The following is a 14,512-nucleotide window of genomic DNA, read 5'->3' as shown; positions in this document are numbered from 1 at the left end:
GCATCATGAGGGCAAGCTAGGCATTTGGAGCTCTAATCTGGACCGTAAATGAAAGAGGAAAATAAGGATTTTAATGGTATATCGATACAAAGGCCCTGATATGTGTCCTGTTACCTGCCATTCTTCATATGGCATGTCTGTTGCACATCGGCAGCGCAGGTCTGTAGCCTATGTGCAATGTAGTCATCACTGCTGATGTAAGCACTGGGAAAACAAACATAATTTCTTTTGCCTCCTGTTAGTTCCTGGTTAAATGCCAACTTCAGATAAAATCCCAGTGAATGATCAGTGAAGAATCCCCAGCTGTCACTGAGAGTGACCTTACTGCCCTAAAGAGAAATGTCTGTGTATGGCTCCTAAAGTGATAAAAATTACATATGACTGGGGCCTCTTTCACCTGCCTCAAAGAGAGCAAAAGGTCAAATTTGATTCTAGATAGTTACACAGGCTTTCAGCCTTGAACACAATGTTCGTCTTAAATGTCAATGAAAACATTAAAGGAGAGATGGCTAGGTAGCCACTTATTCCTAATTCTACCGGAGGGACAAACAGGATATTTTGAATTTAATTGACTGGTATTCTCACTTTCAGAAGCTGGAACCAATTATAAGTTATACAGTTTTCTCTTTTGGACTGATATCTGACATAAGTAATAATGTAACAGAAGGAAGTGGGAAAATCCAGCCCTCTCATGAAGAGATCTCGAAAAAAAACCTGACTGGGGACCTCTCATTCTTTACTATCACCTGAAAGGAAATTGTTGTGAGATGGGTGTTGGTCTCTTCTCCCTAGTAACAAAAGAGGAAATGGCCTCAAGTTGTACCAGGGGAGGTTTAGGTTGGATATTAGGAAAAATTTCTTCATGAAAAGGGTTGTCAAACATTAGAATGGGCTGCCCAGAGAAGCGATTGATTCACTATCCTTAGATGTATTTAAAAAATGTGTAGATGTGGCACTTAGGGACATGGTCTAGTGGTAGACTTGGTAGTTTAAGGTTAATGGCTGGACTCGATGGTCTTAGAGGTTTTTTCCAACCTAAATGATTCTAAGGAGATAATAGAAATTTTTTTTTTCTGGTTAGGATAAAAAGGAAGCTTGCTTGGAATTATGTTCCCATTTCTGACCATCTCTATCTGTATAGAAGTAGCCATCTTAAGTGGAACAATGATGCTAAATATGCAGCATGAGGTGGAACGCACTCATAAAAGTGGATGAGAAAAAATGTGTTCCACTTATCACTTATAATGCTCTATTTTCCTTGCTTAGAAAACTGGCTTTACACTTCTCAGGGACCAACACTCTCAGTTATTCTGCATGTAGAGTGTCTGAATAATACTATACAGATTATGCCAAGCCAATTGCAAGTCTAGACACCACCATGCACAAGTTTAAAAGAACAAAAGCTTACGTAAAATGCTGTTTTGGACCACCTGGCCATGCTACATAGCAAAGAGTTCTCCCAGGCATCACCTTGGTTATGGAGTATAGGCACTGGGGAAAGGCCAACAGGAAAGCCAAAATCCATATGCTCCCAATGACCACCTTGGTAGCAGTTGCAGAGAGCCTGGGTTTCAAGGGATCAATAATGGCCATGTATCTGTAAAAAAAGCAAAAACCTCTGTGTAAGAAATCTTCAGAGAATCATATGTATCTAGAATGAGCCAAAGCTTAGGATTAAAGTGAAGGATAAAAGCAGAGATATTTGTCTTCATGGAGTTCTGATTGCACTGTGGTCTTTGGGTGGTTCAGCTCCAATGAAGGCAGTGCTGGAAGGAGAAGAAGGTTCATTGAATATTATTTTGCAGCCATGGGACACCCTTTTAATCATATGTATATCAGTAGAGCAACTGTTTTGCAAAGACATATATCCTAATTGTTACAGTACACATGTAGGTTCTTGGCACACTTGCCCAAGATTTTTAGGTATAGACATTAGCCACAAGACAATAACAATACTATTCATAGGATAATGATCCTGATAAGAATTGGTGCAAGAATCTTCTGCATCCATGTTTACCTGCTATGCCACACAGATTTCATTCAAGATATTTCTACTTTTCGGAATTTTATACTTGAGAGATGGGTAATTATGGAACAGATGTTTGTTTTAGTGAAGGTAATTGTTTATAGTTAACTATAAAATATGTGATAAATTCAGCATCCATACCTAGAATTTCAAGCTTATATATTTCTTATGTTTTTTACTGCACTTAGATATTTTTTTCCCCACAGGGTAATTAGTTACCCTCTCCTTTACATGCCTTCTTTTTTTTTCCTTCTAAACTGGTGCTTTTGGTATTACATACTAGTTATTAAATAGTTTTATTTTAGTGCTGGGTGTCTTGTCCTGAGAGACCAGAAGTTCTCATGAAAATATACATCAGTTGGATTGTAGCCCTCTGCCACCTAGCTCCCTTCCCCTCCAAAGAGTAAGTACAATGTGGTAATGAACTGAAGTTTGTAGTCATGAGACCTGTCTTTGAAATTGAGCTGGTTTTTGTGTGGACTGCCAGGTACTGTCCAAATGCTTGATGATCTTTACCTGTAGTAGGTGATAAACATAAACAAATCATCATTTTCACATGCTTGTGGGACTCTTGAGGCATCTCCTTCTAGCCTGGAATTATTCCTTCAATTACTAGTTTTCTTCAGATTGTACATTGCCGTTATTTCATGCACTATTGTCAGATTTCTATTACATTCACATTATTCTTATTCCCAGTTATATTATTCTTAATCCCAATAGATACCAGCAGTAATTTGTGTTGCTTAAGATAAAATTCAGGGAGATAAAATGTTTTATCTTCCTGTCTGCTGTCTGCCCTTTAAAGACATGGATTGTTTGTGCGAAATGACTCATATCTCTGTAGTGATGGAAATTTTAACAATTGGCTGAATACCGTAAGTCAGAGGACAAGGATCAGATGAAAAGCAGACTATTTATCTTTCTAGTTCAAAATTGAGTGATAAGCGAACAGCCTGGCTTTTGCACAAGATTGATTACAAAAATGTAGCAGATAGTCATTCTGACAAACCAGATGGGAAGGAAGTGGAGGAACCTTGACCATTCCCTCAATAATGCCTTTGTGCAGGCTAGGTTTAGCTGAACAGAATATTGACAGCCCTCTATTACAGAGCCTTTGATAACAAATCTAAGTTATTCTACCTTGCCGGTACACTAGCAATTACAATGAAGTATCTAACTTGTTCTCTAAGTGGCTTTTCTTAGAAGCAAAATTACTTAATTAACATAGTGAGATATTGCTTTATAACCGCAATTGTTACACGCACTCAGATTTGTCATATCAATCTGGTAGCATTTTCTTAGAGAAGCCATCATTGCCACAACTAAGGGTAGTAGAAAACGTGCAATGACTCTGAGATGCAGGTTAAAAACCACCTCTGTACTTGAATTGTCTCTGGATGTAGATTTCTGTAGCCAAGAGAAGCCCCAAAAAGAGCTAAGTCCTTCCTGCACTGTTAGCTGTCATTTGAAAGGAGACACAGCTACTTCTACCTATAATTTTGTTTGCTGGAAATGCCGTTACAGGTACCTAAGGGTGATAAGTTGTCTATCTCTTTAGCCTCAACCTGAAGTAGCAGTAGCTAATTTTTCAGTTGACCCTTGCCTTTGATCTCTGTCCATTCATCTAGAGTGTTTCTGTCAGCAATGAGAATTTCTGCTAACACAGGCTAGAGGTTGCATTCTTAGGTGTTGCTCAAAAAATCAATAAGGTGAGGAGTCTAGATATGGGATAATGTATATGTATGATGCAGAATATTGCCCTTATGTATTGCAATTACCCATGGTGTAGCTCTGTCATTAGGGCTCACTTTTTTACTCTGTTTGTTATCCTTACATGTATTATGGATGGCAAAGTGACAGTTACAAGGAGTAGATATGCTGTCTGCATTGTGCACTGAATGGTGCTGAACATGGTGTAGAGAAAAAACGAGCATCTGAGGAGGCCAGGAATGAAAGGGAGAACAATGAGATACGGGATCTAGAGCAAAAGCAAAAGAACTGAGACTGGGGAACAGTTTGCTGAATGCAAAAATAGAAGTGAAATGAGAAAAATGAGAAAAGAGAATTGTAGAATAACAACATATAGAAATTATGTTGAGAGAGGAGAGAATAAGAAAGGGAACTGGGGTGATGAAATGGCAAAAGACCTATGACAAAAATCAACCCTAGCGTACCAGAGATTCCAAGGTAGGTAGAACTGGTATAAAAACAAAACGGTATGACAGTGGAGCTCTGTGGTGGCGAGCTCTTCTGCCTCTGCAGCTTTATGGGAGAGAACTCCCAAAGAGTTATTCTCTCTGTGATCAGCCAACCATAAGCTGTAGGTAGGGGGAACAGCAGGACTTCTCTATGCTCCGATGTCATCTGTCTTAATGACTGTTCTGCTTCTCCGCTGTTCTTTGAAATGGTCTGAACTTCATCATAGGGTCATAGAATATCCCAAGCTGGAAGGGACCAATCAGGATAATCGAGTACAACTCTTAGCCCTGTCCAGGACATCCTCAAGAGTCACACCGTGTACCTAAGAACATTCTCCAAATAATTTTTGAACTCAGACAGCCTTGGTTCTGTGACCACTTCCCTGGGGAGCCTGTTCCAGTGCCCAACTGCCCTCGGGGTGAAAAATCTTTCCCTGATATCCAAACCAAACCTCCCCTGACTCCACTTCATACCATTTCCTTGAGTCCTGCCACTGATCGTGAGAGAGAAAAGTGCCTGCCCCTCTGCTTCCCCTTGTGAGGATGTGGAAGACGGTGATGTGAGGTCCCTCAGTCTCCTCTTGTCCAGGCTGAACAGACCAAGTGACTACAGCTTCCCCTCCAGACCTTTAATCATCCTTGTGGCCATCCTATGGATGCCCTCTAATTGCTTGATGTCTTTTTTATATTGTGGTGCCCAAAATTAGGCAGTCCTTCTGAAGACAGTGACAAGTGCAGAGACCCATAGAGGTCTGCCATGTTCTGTGATATTTATACACATACCTTGGACCTCTCCACACCTCATCTCTAAAGACAGCAAAAGATGGTAGGCATTTGAGCTGAAGAAGGATTTCTAGTGGCTAAAAGAAACTGAAGGGTTGTAATACCACTGAAAAATGATTGTGGCCACACAAACATTTCTTCATTGGGGTGCTGTGCCAATTTGCTTTGCAGCCTTTGGGCATCTACTGTTCAGCCCTCCACCAGGCTGGAGCAGTGGGACACCCTGCTGAATAAAGGGCTCTGAACTTGCACTTGGTTTAAAGATCAGACTTCTAATGCTTTCTCACTCCGATGGGAGTTGCTGGTAATGACATAGATAGCTTGTTCCACTCCATAAAGCAGGGATACTGAATGTAAAATACACATTGCTGAAAGGAATTAACTCATTATGCTAATTTATCACAAGCAGAAATCATTATTACCCTACCCAATATAAACATTCATACTTGGAAGATAATTATAAGATGGAATATGCACATTAAAAAGGTAGTGATGGGAATATGTGCAGGTAGAGACAAGCCAACACTTTGAAGAATGTGTGTTGTTCAATACCATATTCTTCTTTGTATGACTCTAAAACACTTTTAGGTAGCACTTTAGTTTCATCATTAGAATTTTTAGCATGTGATTTTGTTTGTTGTGACCATAAAATATCCCACTGTCACTACTTTTCTTCCAGCTTTGGCTTGTGTTAGTCTTTGTCCCTAACAAATTACTACTGAAGTCAGCAGGAGTCTTTCCACTGAACTTAATGAGAAATCAGTCAGGCTGCATGATATAATGACCAGTGCATCATGGTGTGCTTGCTGGGCCGCTCTTCTTATCTACTGGGGTGAGAACTAATTCCCTTCTGAGCTGCTCTGTTTCTTTAGAGTCTACAATTTACTGTTTGGTACTTGTTTCTTGGGTTTGTCAAATCAAGAAAATCTGTTTTCTCTAAAACGATAATAGAGACTTTGGAATAACATTGATAAAGTCTTTAAGCCAGTGGTTATAATGACAGCATAATCATGTAGCTCTGTTACAGTTTGAAAGTAACGAGACAAGTAGCTGGTACATACAATAAAAGTTTCTGAAGTTTGTGAATTATGGTCCTAACAGTAGAAAAGATAGCCTCCCCCAACTTATCTTTTTGTAGAACAACAGATACTGACTAATACAGTTAGAAAAATCTTTCTTCTTTAACACATAATTTAGTAAATTGTGGCAAAAATACACAAGATGTTATTAGAACAAAATGATGTTCAAAATTGGATCCTACAAATGCCCATTTGGAGATAGAGTTGGAAGCCTTTAATCATCCTAAGTGATTTGTTTCACCTGTTTACAGCATGTTTATAAACTCAAATGGGGGAAAATGTGATCAATTCAGTCCCAGATTGTAACAGGAAATTGGGACTTGATGAAGGAAGAGACTGAGAGAAAAATCACAATGCTTGCATATAAGTGGCTTGTCAACAGCAGACATCAGGGTATGCTTTCTTTGTGAATGCACAGATGCTGTTATTTCCTCCAGACAGAAGCTGATTTTGAAACTTTATATTGAGAATCAACTGGTAATTAAGAAACTTAGGTAGGGAAATTGCTATGATTCCCTGCCCTTATTTAAAACACTGCTGTGGAAAATCCCATGGAAGATCTTGGAAAGGTAGACATAGTAGTTGAAAAAGGATGGAATGAACTGTGAGATTTTAAAGGCATTTTTTTGTATAATCTAAACCAAATCTTGAACTTTTGTACTCTTTTATCTCTGTCTGGTATCTTCTAGTGCAAGGCTCCTTTTCTTCTGTGAGTTGTTTGTATTCATTCACTTAGGCTGACTTTCTCTGCAAGATGAGTGGCTCTGGGTACTTTTGTAGGACTATCACTGACTGTTGAATAAGACTGGTTTTGGTGGCCTGAAGGATCTACAGTGAACAGTGTTACTGCCACACTGATCACGTTAAAGCTAACAGCATAAAGAAAGGAGTGTATGACAGCATGACAGATAAAAAAACACATGGTACATTTGAGAGATCAGTGGGCATAATCCCAGGCAGATAACCAACTTGGCCTTGATTTATCCAGAGGAACATGTGCTGCTCTTGATGAATGGCTATTGTGCTTTAAGAAGGGGGGTAACAGTGCGGTTTTTCTGAAATCAGGATGAGCATCCAATGCCTTGCTTACAGGTATTTCTTAACAGAAACCTTAAAACAGGAATATTGAAATTCTTCAGGATGTCTGAGTTCTTGTAAATAGTGCTTTCTATTTGAGGAACATCTGGTAACTGCCAATGGGCTACATTTTTATGAGTATGTAATTGATTTTACACATTGTGTTTTATACCTATCTATATTGCTAGAAAAGGGATAAGAATTTCCTTTGGTCTGTTTCACAAAATGATGGACTAATGGACTTCCCCTGACAGAAGGGCTTCTGTTTCTCCTTTTCTTTAAATATGATCTACCTGGCCTATCAAGGACCAATAGCAATGCAAAGTCTGAAGAAACAGCTCCATCTGCACAGACTGCAACCCACTCTGTTACTACCTACATTTCTGCCACTGTCAACTGAATGGTTTCCTTCTTGTTTCTGCATTTATTTTGAAATCACTTTGTTTTAGGTAAACAAAAATGTGTGAACGATACAAATTTCTCTCCTGCTTGGTAAATCAGTCAGAAAAACATGCATTTAGGCAATCATATCCAAAAAAACAAAGAAATGAACAAACAAACAAACCAACCCCTCCCCCCCACCCCCAAACTCCAACCCTTGACTAACTTTTAAAAGTACCACAGGCTACTTTACATAGTACACCACAGATACATATTTTAATAGTTTTCATTAAATGATAAATAAGAGCACTAAGAAAATATATTTAAGGCTAAGATTCTGTTTAAAATGAACCTCTCATTTGAACATAGGATCAGATGTTTCCTGCTTGGAACAAGAAGACTTAGGGCAAAGTAGTGTTGTAAATGTTGCTTATACTTCTCAAGATGTTGGTGTATCAACCTCATTTTTTCACAGCACCATTTGAAAGAAGCTTTTTCCCAGACTATCTCAGTATGTTATCAATAATATAATTCTGACCTGAATTTGGACCAAAACCCCAAAAAAGATGCTGTATTTTTTCCTGATCATTATGAATGGAATGAAAATGATTATTTTTCCTAGGTCTCTGACAGGCTGAATCCTGTAGCCACTGCATCAAAATGTTCTGCAGAAACTATTTCACCTTTTCTAAGAAAGAAAGAAAGAGATTTATCAAATCCAAAAAATAGTTTTAGGCCTCCAAATTTGTATTTCAGCTCTCCTTTGTATTTCAGCTCTTGATACTTCAGCTCTTGATATTTGAACACTTAATGCCCTCCTATTCAACTTTTTCTTTCTGGTTTTGAAGACTAGTATTTTTCAGAGGGCAGCCCAGATACTGGAATCTAGAAATAAGATGTGTTTCATCTTTAAATACTATTTGGGAAAGACAGAGAAATGGAGAAAGGATTTACTCTTTGAGTTGTGTAGTTTAACTAGCAAAGTAAGAATAGAAATAATAGTGATAATTTCTAAAGCATATCTTGCATTTTTCCTTTGTGATATGCAGTAAAACAGGATAATTCCTGAAGTCATGATTATGAAGTCATCCATTAGTTTGAAAAAAAAGTCAAATCAAACTTTAGTTTGGTAGTAGGGGTAGGGCAGGTAGTGTTTTCTGTAGTTACGTGGCACCACAGGCAGGAACAATAGCTAACAATAAAATGCCATCTTATGGAAAACTAGACCAGTGAGTTTACAGAAACTCCATCTATTTCTTCTTACAAAAATATTCTCAGATATGAGGGGAAGATCTCTATGGGGAAAACAGCCTGTGAAGCATGAGAAATCCGAAAAGAACTCCATCTGCCTTTTTTTTCTTGTTCTGATGTTCATCTCTCTCTCCCCAGTCCTCAGTGCAAATTCTCACTTCTTTTACATAGAAACCATTTACTTTGAGACATCCAAATCTGAGAGAAAGGGAATGAGAGAGGGGCCAAAGGCTGCAGTTCTGTTTGGACTGAGCTCTGTGCTGGGGATGACAGCTGGCTGGGTGATGCAGGTTTCCTGCCTTCCATTGCTTCAACTTCCTCTATTCATTGGTGAGCCAAGCACAAACCACTTGATACCAGGCATGTGTACACCTTCTTGGTTTGCATCTTCTGCTCATACCACTACCATATGTCCTCAATACAGGGTTATGCTGTGTGCATTCCATATCCTAACCTGTTAGAAATATTTGAGATCTTTTTACATATAAACTTCACCCTGTACTTAAGTGTTTCTGAGCACACAGGGCAGGTAACAGATACTTAACATTCAGATACTAGATAATTTGGCAGGAATATCTGTTTAAAATGTTTATGACGCATGAAGGCCTTGGGTAGAGACTGATATCAAAGTGTATTCTACTGGAAAGATAAGACATTTTTCAATGTGCCAACTGCCTACTTAGAATTTCAGTAACATTAATTTGTAGGGCTTGTGATACTACTTTGTGACAATAATAACTGCTCTTACAGAATACCCTTGAAGAGATTGAAGAGCCTAAATGATATTTTGAGGATCTGAGTGTGTACATATTATGAATTTAGGTTTTATATGATATGATAAGTTGAATCAAGTGTTTATGCCTTGTATCTGTCTTCTGCTACAAGCTTGTATCATATTACTTACTCTGGAGTCTAATGAGTGTGTAGAGAGGTTATGAACAGCCATCAGTAACTGAACAATGTCACAGAAAAAAAGAAAACTGACCCAGTATACGTGTGCTTCTGCAGACATATTAGAAGTCTAGAAAATAAGGTGGGAAACTAGAATGACAAGTGTTGAATAAGGGAGAAGATTGTGCAAGAGAAATAAAACTGAATATTAAATATAATTTAAAGTAATGTAAAGTAGAATAAGTGTTTTTTGGCTTCAAATGCCAAAAGCTTGCTTCCATACTAGGAAGAAAAGGAATGGTAGGATATGAATAGGATCAGCAACTACTCACCATCATTATTAGAATACTTTCTTTAATTCTGGAGAGGTTGCTTTTATAAAGAGTTAAGCTCATTTAAATGAGAATAGCATTATGGAATTGCTGAGAGAACAGTAACTGAGAAAGTAATGCTGTAGGTGTGCTAAAGCCAGGAAAAAATTCATGATACTAAGAGATCTACTGAAGGCATGTTATTCTGTGCTATATTGCTATATCCCCAAACTTCCACTTTAACCATCTGCAGAGAATTTTTAGGCCTACGCACAGTATAATGAGGCAATCTTGGGATTCAAAATTAATTGCTGGCGTACCTGAACCACCTCCTTTGCATGCTAAGAACTCATAGAAAGGGACAGTGGGTCTTCAATGGCCAGAGTCAGAAGGCTTAAATTCTGCCTAAGTTACTGTCTTTAATATGTCCAAGAACTGTACAGCAGTCAGTGATCACAGGTGGAGTTTAGGATGATGGACGGACCCTTCAGGATCATGCACTGGTCAGTGGCAGGGGCGTACTGGCTCCAGAACTATCTCCTATTCAGTTTACCCGTAACTGTGGAACTATGCAGCATGAACTAAAGAAAAATGAAAGAATGACTGCCTATGAAGGAGTCCAGTGTAAAATCTGTGCTGCTTCTGATGCCTAAGCTGACTCTCTTAAAGCTACCTGTGGCATCTCTCCAGTAGACTGCAAACAGCCTGTTGGAAAAGAAGCAGAAAGCAGGGGGGAAATACTGGGAAGGAATGGTCAGAAGTGTGAATAAACTCACATAAATTTGAGACTGTGTTCAGACAGGGTGGGCATACTTGCTGTAAGTCTTGCATACTTTCATCCTCAGCTCCAGATGCAGCACACCCCACTGCAGGAACTGCCTGCTCCACAGAACTCCCTGTCAGTTCAGTAATCTCACAGTCCACACAATTTAGAATGGCCTACAGAATCAGACGTGAAAGGAAACACATACTACCTGTGACCTCTGCTCAGTGTTGTCTAGATTCACAACAACTCATTCATACTCTGTGAACATTTAGATGTTTGAAAATGATCAGTCGAGCATACCACAACATACTTTTTAGTGAGCTGCAACCCATGACCTTTCGGTGTTTTGGGATGGTTACAATTTCTAATGGAAAATCATCTGATATGATCACATCAATTCAGTTCCCTTGGTAGCTTTATCCTACTTTGTAGCTTTGTTATTTTTGTTTTAAATTTTTGAATTAAAAGAACGTGTAAGGATGAGTTTACTGGGTTAAAACTAATGCAGAGTGTCCAGTGAAGCACTGGCTGAACTTTTACAGAATGCAAGTGGGAACCAAAGTTTTAAAAAATATCCATCCAGCATATCTGTGTCCCAGAATACGACAGTCTGTACATCCAAGGACATCCCTTGGGATTCTCTTTGACCCTTAGTTTTCCTCTTGACTCTGCAGAATTGTTCTGCAGAGGTAGCCAGGAAATTATTAAAGGTACTGAATGCATCAGGTGTTATTTGGTATAAAAGGAAAAGGAATCACAGTGTGAACAGGGAAGGAAGGATAGACTGCTCTTGTGTTTGTTTTACGTGACACACTTGACACACTTCTGAGCATCAGCATCTCACATTGCTAAACCAAGGAAAACATTTCTAATATCTTTCTATCTGACCATTGAATTTCAGTCAGTGTGCAGCAGAGCTAATTGCACTCACTCTGGAAATGCACTATTTGGATTCCTGAGGAACTATATTCACCTTCTTTTCCTGGATCTTAGCATAAATTTAGAAACTTTCAAAGTAGTAAGTACTATATGTCTGTGGATAATTTTGTCAGAAAATATGAAAAAACCTTACTCAGAACATCTGAGTAACTGCTCAACTAATGACTTCATCAGCTACAACAATAGCTGCTAAATGCCCAGCACCAACTAAAGCCCTTTTATCTTTCTGAAAACCACAAGCTAGATGAGAATCTTAAGCTAAACCCAATGACAGACAATGAAAGAAATCTTTGCCTGATCAGTGGATGCACTACCTGCTCCATTATTAATGAGAATTAACATAGGAAGAAGATACACCACTGTCAGGAGGAAAGTGTACTGATTTCTATGTGTCTTCACCCATTCTCAGAGCAAAGAGGTAGAAGAGTTGCCAAGAATCTCATTTTCTCTTTCATTTCTAGCTTTATGGAACAGTAACGCACCTGGCTGAGAATGCCACCAAAAATTTGCAATTACTAGGGCAAATGAAAAAGCCCTATTAATGTATAAACTTGTTCATAAACACAGACAAAAGATACAACAACGTTTCCCAATCTTTGCATCTGGAAATGAGAAATAATATTTCAGAAGGTGGATTGAACCTTATGAAATCTTAACTACCATCACTTAGAAGTGCTGCAGTTCTGCCAAGTCAATTCAGAAAAGATGTATAATGTGATTTGAATATGTAGAAATGAGTTTTATAAGTAATCTCAGTGGATTGCTAAAAGGAATAAGAGATCTGAAGTACAAATTGATCTGTTTTCCTAAAAGAAAATTCAGTAAGTTTCCTCTCCAGTGCAGCAAATATGAAAACAATAATAAAGAAAGAAACATTTCCCAGGGGAGACTCACAGCACCTTTTGTGAAAGTCCATCAATGCATCTGTGTTGAAAATCAGGCAACTACATTTCCCCTTTACTCTATGGACACTACAGTTGTCTTACTCCATTATTGTCAAGAGTATAAAGTTTTTCCCTGTCCTGTTTTCTTTGACAGTCACAAAGCCTTGTTTATCTCCAAGAAATCAGGAAAAAATTGAGCACTTTGAAATCATGTTCTTATCAGTCCTCTGCATATGCACAGATGGCAATGTAAATAGTCTCATTAGTTAAAACTGGGAGAAACAAAGCAGCTCAGAGCTGTCTGTGAGAAAAGCTATTAAAAACAGAGTCTGAAGTGATTTTTGAAGAGGAGGCAAATGCCTCTGCCAGCTGTAGAAATACAGAGAGGAGGGAAATTTGAAATCCTCTCCCTTAACACACAATCTCTACAACTCCTAATCAGTATGAATTAAATGACATTGACTGAGGGACAGATACTGTTTTCACAGGTGGGGAAGCAAAACCCTGAGCAATGAGTGCTGTTACAGAATTAGTATTGAAAGACAGAGCACAGAGAGCAGCTGAAGTCAAACAGAGAGCTGAAATGTTTGTTATAAAAGACAACAGGAAAGTAAAAACAATAAAAGGCTGAAGGACAGAGACCAAAGACAGGAATTAAAACGGTGTTTAGGGAGAGATCTTCAAGAACTACAGAGAAGCACAATCGATGACCTATTCAGGTCTCTGCCTCTCATCATAATGATTGTTATCTCTGTATTTTTATTTTGGCAGATAACCTGATCTTAATCTCTCACCCCTAAACTTTTCTTCTCTTTTCTCACCTGTCCACAGCTATTGCTGTCATGGAGTAGATGCTGGCGAAGACAGCTGTGATTGGGAAGAAGTTGTGGAAGCGGCAGTAAGCCTCTCCGAAGTACCACTCACTGTGCAGCGCATAGATGAAGTTGATGAGGGTATTGAAAGCAGCCATGGAGGCATCAGAGAAGGCCAGATTCACCAGGAAGTAGTTTGTCACTGTCCTCATGCGCTTGTGAGCCAGAATAATCCAGATGACAATGAGATTTCCAAAAACGGCCACTGCCACCACACCACCATAAGCCAGAGACCACAGGGCAATGCGCCAAGAGGGTTGTACAAACTGATTGGAGAAGTTGCTCGGTGAGGATGCTATGGGGGGAGAAGCATTTCCAGCTGGCGCTCCCAGTGCCTGTCCCCAGGCATCACTTGCTGCAGCAAGGCTCACGTTCCCCCTGCTGCTCATGCTCATGTTCCAGTTGGCTGTGGGGACAGAAGTCATCTTGGATGTTCCTCTCCTCTCTTCCAGGAATAATGTGACTCTCCTACCTCCCTTTCCCAACCCTCCAAAATCCCCACCAACAGATAAGAAGAGGGAAGGAAGAAAAGGGAAGTAAGGCAGCACAGGAGGTACAGGGGAGATCTGTCAGAAAAAAGCTTTGGCTGTGCTATTCAAACTGTTACAAGTGCTGTACCAGCCAAGTCAGGAGAGCTACCTCGGGGTAGAACAGCATCCTACTTCTCCTGTGTACAGCCACCTCTTGCTTTTGATTTTGCCGAAGGAGCCAAGGCACATTTTATAGGCTTGTGAGTTTCCAGCGTCACAAAGGGAGTGGAGCGATAAGCTCCACCGGCTGGTAAGCTAACACCTCTTTCCCTCTGCTCTCCCTCCTCCTTTTATTTCATTCATTGCCAGCAGCAGGCACTTTTAGGAGCTGTGGAGAGCATCACAGGGAAAATGAATTCTCATCTCATTTATGTTGAGAGATTTATTTTATATTGCCTTTCTTTAGGTTTCATTATTGTGCTTCCTTTTTTAAATAGGGTTTTTTTACCTTATCTTTGTAGAACTAATCAGCTGGCTTAGTTAAAAAATCCCAGGACTGAAACTGCTTTTTTATTACAGCTCTT

General features: G+C 39.2%; 1 protein-coding gene across 1 annotated transcript in view; it reads right to left on the bottom strand.

Moving 5' to 3' along the window:
• The window catches only part of TACR3 (tachykinin receptor 3), a 36,029-nt gene extending 21,935 nt beyond the window's left edge, over window positions 1-14,094 (bottom strand). Inside the window, exons 1-2 of the mRNA XM_027635901.1 lie at window positions 13,408-14,094; window positions 1,409-1,597 (exon numbers count right to left, since the gene is read on the bottom strand). Coding sequence (XP_027491702.1) covers window positions 1,409-1,597; window positions 13,408-13,883 — 665 coding nt within the window. The 5' untranslated portion in view covers window positions 13,884-14,094. The remainder of the gene's footprint in view (window positions 1-1,408; window positions 1,598-13,407) is intronic.
• Between the last annotated feature and the right edge of the window lie 418 nt (window positions 14,095-14,512).

The sequence above is a fragment of the Corapipo altera genome, unplaced genomic scaffold (genome assembly GCF_003945725.1).
Source record: "Corapipo altera isolate COAL_440 unplaced genomic scaffold, ASM394572v1 22b, whole genome shotgun sequence".
In the NCBI taxonomy this organism is placed as follows: Eukaryota; Metazoa; Chordata; class Aves; order Passeriformes; family Pipridae; genus Corapipo; species Corapipo altera.
Note: the sequence above shows the minus strand (reverse complement) of the source record. Positions and strands in the feature narration are given on the sequence as shown.